This window comes from Mauremys mutica, chromosome 15, assembly GCF_020497125.1.
Source record: "Mauremys mutica isolate MM-2020 ecotype Southern chromosome 15, ASM2049712v1, whole genome shotgun sequence".
Taxonomy (NCBI): domain Eukaryota; kingdom Metazoa; phylum Chordata; order Testudines; family Geoemydidae; genus Mauremys; species Mauremys mutica.
The window spans coordinates 26895311-26904125 of NC_059086.1; the positions used below are offsets into that span (position 1 = coordinate 26895311).

The 8815-nt window shown below is 51.3% G+C and overlaps 1 protein-coding gene across 3 annotated transcripts; it reads right to left on the reverse strand.

Annotated features, from left to right (window-relative positions):
- Positions 1–656: 656 nt before the first annotated feature.
- Positions 657–8126, reverse strand: LOC123350055 (DELTA-actitoxin-Aeq1a-like). 3 transcript variants are annotated; one of them, XM_044988401.1, is made up of 3 exons: positions 8083–8122; positions 4380–4549; positions 657–1788 (listed from the first exon to the last, which is right to left on the reverse strand). In XM_044988401.1, the coding sequence occupies exons 1-3, from the start codon at positions 8095–8097 to the stop codon at positions 1317–1319; spliced, it is 657 nt and encodes a 218-aa protein (XP_044844336.1). In that variant the 5' UTR covers positions 8098–8122; the 3' UTR covers positions 657–1316. The 3 variants fall into 3 exon arrangements, with proteins under 3 accessions (XP_044844336.1, XP_044844335.1, XP_044844337.1); XM_044988400.1 differs by lacking the exon at positions 8083–8122 and adding an exon at positions 4769–4804; XM_044988402.1 differs by having other exon boundaries at positions 659–1788; positions 8067–8126.
- Positions 8127–8815: the final 689 nt, after the last annotated feature.

Below are 8815 nucleotides of genomic sequence, written 5' to 3' on the forward strand. Positions count from 1 at the left end.
ATGGGGTGGAGGTTCTGGGGGAGGACAGTCAGGGGATGGGGAACAGGGGAGGTTGGATAGACATGAGAGTCCCGGGGGGGCTGTCAGGGGGTGGGGGTGTGGATAGGGGTCGGGGCAGTCAGGGGACAGGGAGCAGGGGGGTTGGATAGGGGAGGGGGCTTCCAGGAGGGGGTGGTCAGCAAACAAGGAGCAGGGGTTTGGATGGGTGGGGGGTTCTGAGGAGGGCAGTCAAGGGGTGGGAAGTGGGAGGGGTCAGACAGGGGCAGAGGCCAGGCTGTCTGGGGAGGCACAGCCTTCCCTACCCAGCCCTCCATACAGTTTTGCAACCCCAATGTGACCCTCGGGCCGAAAAATTTGCCCACCCCACTCTATATTCTGCCTTGAGAGCAGAATATAGCCACAGGAGCTTGTTTCTTCTTGTAACTGGCGAGCTCCCTTCCTTGCTTGCAGGTTTTTACATTCTAATGAATTTCTGTAATGCATCTTGCTGCGTACCTGGAAGAAGACATTGTCATTCTCTTTTCTGTGTCCTGCTTCTTTAGGCATCTGGCTGCCTCCCTGCAGAGCACTTCTGGGAAACATCTCCAGCCCATAGAGTGAGTAGCGCAAGAGGGAGCATGTTACACAGAGTCACTTTGATCCAGTTCTCACACGGGATTTTATATTTATTCTTTGTATTTTTTCCTTAGTCTGAAATAAATGGAACCTAGAATGAAAATGTTATTGATTCTGTACTGGGCCATATTCAGATCTCAGTTCCCCCGGGGTAAATCTGGAGTCACCCACTGCCTGACATGGGGTCAGGGCCAGATTCTGATCTCAGTTCCCAGGGGGTCAATTCAGAGTCACCTACTGCCTGCAATGGGTTTACACCATTCTAAAAGGGCAATAGATGAGGAAAGGATCAGACATTATTTATGCCTGTTATGAATTCACTTTCCCACCTGCGGCTAACACAATGTGAACAACATGGAGCCAATTCAAAGCCAGGGTCACAAGATTGTCTTTGAGACATTATTTATTTTATTAGAGATGCTCTAGTTCAAGAGGAATTATCTGGGGGGAGTTTTCTGGACTGTATTATACAGGATATATGACTAAATGATCACAATGGTCCCTTCTGGCCTTAGACACCTCTTGCAGTGTCTATGCTCTTTCCAAGCACTATGATAAGTGGGGGCCAGTTCTGTCCCTAGGCAGGTTCCTGCACTAGCCGGTGTCTACACAGTAGTGGATTATTTCTTCCTGTAGATAAGGCCCATGCGGAGTCATTTCATGTCTTAGGCTGGATGTCAGTGGCAGCAGCAGCCCTTACTCTAGGAGCGTGTCTTGTAGTAAATCGGGTTCTTTGAGTAGGGAGGTGGGTTCCCTTTTTCCTCCACAAGCACTTTAATGACTGCTTTGGCAGCATTGGACATGGTGGCCATGACACGGATATTCCCTGAGGTGACCACAAGCGCTTCCTGGCATTGGCCCAGCTTGGCTTTCTTGAATGTTGTGCAGCTGTTGGCCGGCATATAATTGTACATCCTTGCGTAGACTTCCTCCATGTCACCAAGGTGCTCTTTGCCTGGGCAGATCTCGAGGCCAAACTCAACACAGTAGAGGTTGTAGTCAAAGGGGTTGGAGAACATGATGGCAAGGGTGAAGGCGTCTGAGTTGTACACCAGCAGCCCCACGCTTCCACGAAAGCTGTACCGTCCCTTTGTGAACAGACAGCTCTCCTTGGATCCTGGCGGGATTCGGGGGGAAGGAGGTAGGAGGCTGTGGCCACTGAAGCAGTAACTCCTGTGGGAAGAGGGGGATCGAGATGAGCATAGTCTGACTTCCATGGTGCAGTGCTAGCTACTTGGGGACAGCACGGGGGTGGTGGGAAACAAACAGGGAAGGGATAGAAGAGGTTTGTGCGCTGCATTTGCAAATATTTTAGGACTGAGACAACCAAATGAAAATCTGTTGACTCTAATGGAAATGTGCCTGCTTAAACCCAGTGTTACTGGTGTCACAGATCCGAGCTGAGTGCCCCTACTCAGCCACTCACTAGACAGCTGAGAGGGGAATCCTGGCCCCGGATACTGGGTGTTTTAAGCCTCTGGAGCCTGAAAGGAGTCCAGACACTGGTCTAGTCTTGGGGTCCCTAGGCACACACCTGGGGTGCAGTCCCTCTATCTAGCACCCCCTCCTGAGAACTGTCCATGTGCCTAGCCCTAGGTCTCAGTGCTGCCCCTGTTGCTTAGCACACCATCTCCCAGAACTCCTCGTAGAAGTGAGAGCCTTCTGGTGACAGTCTAATTCTCTCAGGAGGCAGGCAGTAATTGTAAAGCAGAGAACACACTGAGGGTGTGTCTAGCTGCAGACAAACACCCAAGGCAGAGCACGGGTCAACAGACTTGGGCTTGCAGGGCTCATGCTATGGTGCTAAAAATAGCCTTGTAAACATTCTGGCTTGGTCTAGATCTCAGGCTCTGAAGCCCTGGTAGGAGGGTGGGTCTCAGACCTCCAGCCCCAGCCACAAGTTCAAAGTGCTCCCTACACATCTATTTTTAGAGCCATAGTACAAGCCCCAGGAGCCCAAGTCTGGTGACCTGGACTCTGAGACTCGCTGCTTGCAGTGTAGACGTACCCGCAGACACTTTACACAGGATTCTACCATTGCTCTTTAATACTTAAAAGGGAAAGCACATGGGAGTGCAGATCATAGAGAACACAATAAACTTCCTGACCACAATGCCCCTGGCTAGATCACCCTTCCCTGGATGCCATCAGGGCTCAGGGAGGCAGACAGGGTCAAAGTGCCCCATAGGCATTAGCTGATCAGGCTGATGTAGTTACGGCACATGAGTTTCATAGCCAGTGGAACACAAAGGAGTGATGCAGCCAGTATCACATCTGACCATCTTTGATCACTCTAACCCAATGGATCAGGTACCTATTTCACAGCTGGGTGAATTAGATCAAGCAAGTCTCAAACCCCCAAGGGCTGTTGTCAAGTACCTTAGCCATTCAGCTCTAGGACCCTGCCCACCAAATGTCTACCTTCTGGTTTGCTTCACCCTCATGGAGCCATATTCCCTAGATTGTCTTCTTCCCCTTTGGCTGTCCATGCCCTTTTTTATAAATTCTGACCTCTTTGTCAGGTGATGACCTGCTCCACTTCTTATATAATCATAGAAATGTGGGGCTGGAAGGGATCTTGGGAAGTCATCAGGTCCAGTCCCTTTCACTAGACCATCCCTAATGGGGGTTTGTGCAACCTGTTCTAAAAAACCTCCAATGACTGGGATTCCACAACTTCCATTGAAAGCCCATTCCAGAACTTAACTACCATTATCGTTCGAAAGTTTTCCTAATATCTAACCCAAACCTCCTTTGCTGCACATTAAGCTGATTGCTTCTTGCCCTACCTCAAACAGACATGGAGAACATCCTCTTTATAACAGCCCTTAAGATATTTGCAGACTGTTGTCAGATCCCCCCTAGTCTTCTTTTCTCAGCACTAAACATGCCCACTTTTTTTTAACTTTTTCTCACAGGTCAGGTTTCAGAGACTCTCTTTAGAAACTCTGTTGTGTTAATCATTTGCCACGAGCCTTTGAATCTCAGCCCAACATGGAGGGAAAGGGACCATAGAGAAGGTAAAAGGATGCATCAGCAAAATGGAGTTTACAGCTCCATAAAGATATAGACAGAGTGGAGTGTGTTGAATTGCTCCTTGTGAATAAAGAATCACATGGACTATTATTAGCCCTTTGCCCTGCTCATGAGCTGATACTGCTTGTTCTGAGTCCCTTTGCTGTGGGTAAGAATTGGCTGGATAATGACACTGCCAGGGAATTTCAGCTTCTGAGCTCAGCTTCTTTGGGGTAAATCTGGAGTCTCCCACTGGCTGCAATGTGGTCAGGGTTGAACTCTGATCCTCAGTTACCCTGGGGTAAATCTGGAGTCTCCCACTGGCTGCAATGTGGTCAGGGTTGAACTCTGATCCTCAGTTACCCTGGGGTAAATCTGGAGTCAACCACTGATTGCCATGGGGTCAGGGCCAGATTCTGATCTGTTCCCCCAGAGTCTGCCCGGTGAGTACATTGTAGTGACACCAGATTTACATCTTTGTAAATGAAAACTGAATCTGGCTCCTTAGCTTTTGATTTCCCACCTTTCCTGCATTGAAAATCTTTCTCCTGTTGCATTCGTTTCTGCATCAACATTTCCAAACCATGGAGATTTTAATGAATTAGAGAGCATAGGAGGAACAGGGAGTGGGGTAAGAATCTTTTGGGGACAATGCTGAACTTGAGGACTCAGTATCTGGAAGAAGCAAGAGAAATAGTACGCAGAAAGCCCCTGGATGCTCTGAGGCAGGTGCCACAGGGGGTGTTTACCTGGGGGAATGGAGGGTCACATCCCGTGATTCGTTGGTTATCTCAATTTCCACACTCCTCTCGAAGTAAGTCTCAAGGCTGTCTTGCATTCCAGCCTGGGTGTTCATGGTGCTGGAGACTGGTGCGCTGCTTCTGAGGGGCAGCTGATTCTGACGGTTTGGGCAGGAAGTCTGGAGAAGGAAACTTTGACCATTCAGTGTGTGTAAAGATAAACAAGCTTCCCAGATAGCACATGAGCAAAGTCTATCAACTTGGTGAAGTATATTTGTGTATACAATTAAGACACTCCATTATGATATGAAAGAGCAAAAATGAAACTGAAAGGGTATCTCTATAGATACAAGAATTCAATTATTGCTGCTGGGAATGTTTTCACTGCAGGCTCATACCTGTTGCAATTTCATGTCACCATTCTGATGTTTATGTCTGAGGTGGATGGAATCAATATGGCTCAGAAAATTATTAATCTGACACATGACCTCACCAGGCAAGAAACCTTTCTACTAGTGGCAACTACTTGCCTTCTAGTCATTGCACCTGTCTCTCTCCAAGGAAAATAGAAAGCAAAGAGTCTGCTTGATTGGCTGGTTGTCAAGAATAATATCTTATGAAGAATAATTCAGGACAAGATGCAGGAAGAATGAATAAACAACATTAAAGAACTAAACCTGCGATTGGCCAAACCTGCGGACACTGCAGGTAAACAAACCAGCCCAGCCCACCAGCGGATTTCCCTGGACAGGCCGCGTGCCAAAGGTTGCCAATCCCTGAACTAAACAAAAGTTTTCCCCCTATATGGCTGTACAAGTGCACTCCATGTCTCCCTATACTGGAGGCCTCTCATCTGGCCAAGCGTGAAGTGCATGGGGAACGTAGATTCACCCACACTTATATTACAAGAAGAAGGAGGCATTCATTGAGTCTGAAAGGGGAAGAGATTTAAAACCAATCAAAAGTTTCTATACATACACACCAAAGAATTGTCTTGTGGGACTCACTGCCACTAGATATCACTGAGGACAAGCTCTGAGAAGGATTTGTAAAATAGAGACTGGAGATTTATCAGCAGAATGAGACCATCCAGAGTGACAGGAGAGAGGGTAGAAGGAACATAAAATGTCTTGCTTCAAAGCATGAGTCAACCACAAAGTGACCAATGGGGATTAGGAACAAACTTCCCCTGGGGGCAGGACTTCCCTCTGCTGCCCACTGATGGGTTTTCTGCATTGTCTCTGAAGCAGCAGGCGTTGGCCATTGCTGAAGATAGGAGAATAGACTGATACGAGGAGCGACACTCTGTGAGCAGCCAGCAAAGGAGATGGCAGCTGGTGAGGGAATGAAACATTCCCACCGCCCGCTGGTATTGATTTCCTGGGGGAGATGGGGGTGCCTGACTGGTGAGCTGGAGAGGCCTGGTTCTGCCCACGGCCTGCAGGGGGGCTGGTTCTGACCCAGCCTCAGGCAGAGGGGACTGGCTAGTATGGGGGCTGGGGGATGTAGTAGGAAGAGGGCCTGAAACATAAGCCCATGTGTCAGAGGCCTGGTGTGAGGCCTGAGGCCTGGGATAAAGTAATCAAAACCTTGCTGATATTAAGCAAAGTTAAGTTGTCAGCAAGAGGCAGGCCCGACTCAAGAATTGGCAAGATTAGGGCTGATATTGCAAAAACACAAATTCCTAAGAGTTGCTAGGCACAAAGCACTCACACAAGCACATTTCAGAAGGACGGTACCATAACGCCCCAATAAACACAGCCCCCAAAGATAACAGGAACATGCTGACCCATCTTAAGGCTAAGGTCAGGATGACAGCATGACGAATAGAGATGTTTTGATCACACCTACAGGTACAAGGCAATGAGTGGCTCCCTAATACGTCACGGATGATAGGTAACTTGTTTGCAGAGGTGTATAAAGATGTGTCTCAGAGGGAGTGTCTTTGTCTGGCCTAGGGGATAGTGGAAAGTCCCACCACTAACTGAGCCGGTCCATTGTGACCAGCATGCATGTATCAGTGTAGCTGTAACCGTTGATCCGAGGCATTAGCACTCTGCTTTGTCGGCAATAAACCTGACCAGGTGCCTTCACTAGGAGCCAAGTCTGTGGATTTATTGGGTCGCTCCATCGGGGTCTGGTCTCTGCTCTCTGCACAGGGCTGGGACATACGCTGAAAGAGCACACGCAGCCAACACCAGAGGACAGGGGAATAGGACACGAGTCCTTTCCCCTCTAGGGGACCATACAAGCAATAAGGCCCAACACCTCCTCCAACTGCCACAGCCCCTCTGGCTCACTCCCTCAGGTGAGTGGTACAGCCCAATGGTCCCTCCAACCAGGGCCAGCTCTAGGTTTTTTGCCGCCCCAAGCAAAAAAAATTTTGCCTGCCCCCCCGTCCCAGCCCTGGGCTCCCCCCCATGCTGCCCCAGCCCTGGGCTCTCCCCCTCCACCCACACCCCCTGCTGTCCCAGCGCTGGGCTTCCCCCTTTCCCCCCACACCAGTGCCCTCCCCCCACCCCCCTGCCACCCCAGCCCTGGGCTCTCCCCCCCACAACCTGCACCCTCCTTCCGCCGCAGCCCAGGGTCACTGGTAACTCGCTCCTGGGGTGGGTCATTCAGCAGGAATTTTGGACGTGCACAAAACACAGACAGGATTGGTTCCCATATGGTTACAAAGCTGCATTAAAGTGGAACAATTTTCAGCTTGTGTAATTGGAGGATATCTGGATGCATATTATAAGACTGTCCTCCATAAATGAGGAAAAGTTGAGGTGCCTTTATTATTCTTTTGTTCCACTCTTTCTTTCTATGGGGAATTTGCCAATGCAATATCACTGTCTTCCTTTTAAACAAACAAACCAAAAAAAAGCAATGGCTGTTGAAAATAGCAATTCCAGTCCTAATAGCCACTGGGAAGCATTTTTTGCTCAATTTTATCCTACAAAAAATTTTCTACAGCAAGTTACAGTGGATCAGTATATTTGATTTGGGAGAAATGAAGTAACAGCTGCCCAAACTGAGCTTGAGCACTCCTGAATTTTGAGGTTTTCAAATCTGGAAGGCAGGTGCTGGGGTGGGGGTGGGGGGGCTGTGGGCTCCACGGGGGAGCACGGCAGCATGTATGCAGCAGCGTGTCTGGCGCTGCACGGAGCCAGACACGCTGGTCTGAGTGGCATGGTAAGGGGGCTGGGGGGTTGGAGAAGGGGTCAGGGGTTCCGGGGGGGCAGTCAAGGGACAGGGAGCGGGGGGGTTGGATGGGGTGGAGGATCGGGGGGGCAGTCAGGGGACAGGCAGCGGTTGGATAGGCATGGGAGTCCCAGGGGTTTGTCAGGGGACAGGTAGGGGGTGGGGTCCTGGGGGAAGTTGGGGGGGGGGTCTCAGGAGGGGGCAGTTGGGGACAAGGAGAAGGGAGGCTCAGATGGGGGTGGGGCTCCAAGGGGCAGTTAGGGGCAGGGGTCTCAGGAGGGGGCAATCAGGGGACAAGGACCAGCTGCGCTTAGATAGGGGGTGGGGTCGTGGGGGGCAGTTAGGGGTGGGGTCCCGGGAGGGGGTGATCAGGGGACAGGGAGCAAGGGAGGGTTGGATGGGTTGGGGTTTCTGTGGGGGGCAGTCGGAGGGAGTGGATGGTACAGGGGGGGCTTCCCTCCCCCTGGAGTGTCCTGTTCTTTGAATGTTAAAATATGGTCTCCCTACCATTCACAGCACTCACAGCAGGCTGCCGCATGAGGTCCCCCTCTTTCCTTTCCAGTTGGTAGTGACCAAGGGAATGCTGGGAAATGTAGTTCTTTCCCTGCTCCAGGGCCAGCTCTAAAGGCAGGGAGCTAACCAAGGAACTAGAGCTGCCAGAGCCCCCTGTTGGGTCTCAGCTCCCATGCTAGATCCCTGCCGCCCCTGCAAATGGGCTGCCCCAAGCAGGTGCTTGCTTTGCTGGTGCCTAGAGCCGCCTCTGCCTCCAACTGCCACAGCCCCTCTGGCCCACCCCCTCAGGTGAGTGGTACAGTCCAACGGCCCCTCCAGCTGCCTCAGCCCCCAGGTGAGTGGTACAGTCCAACGGCCCCTCCAGCTGCCTCAGCCCCCAGGTGAGTGGTACAGTCCAACGACCCCTCCAGCTGCCACAGCCCCTCTGGCCCACCCCCTCAGGTGAGTGGTACAGTCCAATGACCCCTCCAGCTGCCACAGCCCCCAGGGGAGTGGTACAGTCCAATGACCCCTCCAACTGCCACAGCTCCTCTGACCCACCCCCTCTGGTGAGTGGTACAGTCCAATGGCTCCTCCAGCTGCCACAGCCCCCAGGGGAGTGGTACAGTCCAATGACCCCTCCAGCTGCCATAGCCCCTCTGGCCCACCCCCTCAGGTGAGTGGTACAGTCCAACAGCCCCTCCAGCTGCCACAGCCCCCGGGTGAGTGGCCCCACGTCGGTAATGCTGGGCCCAGCATGGCCT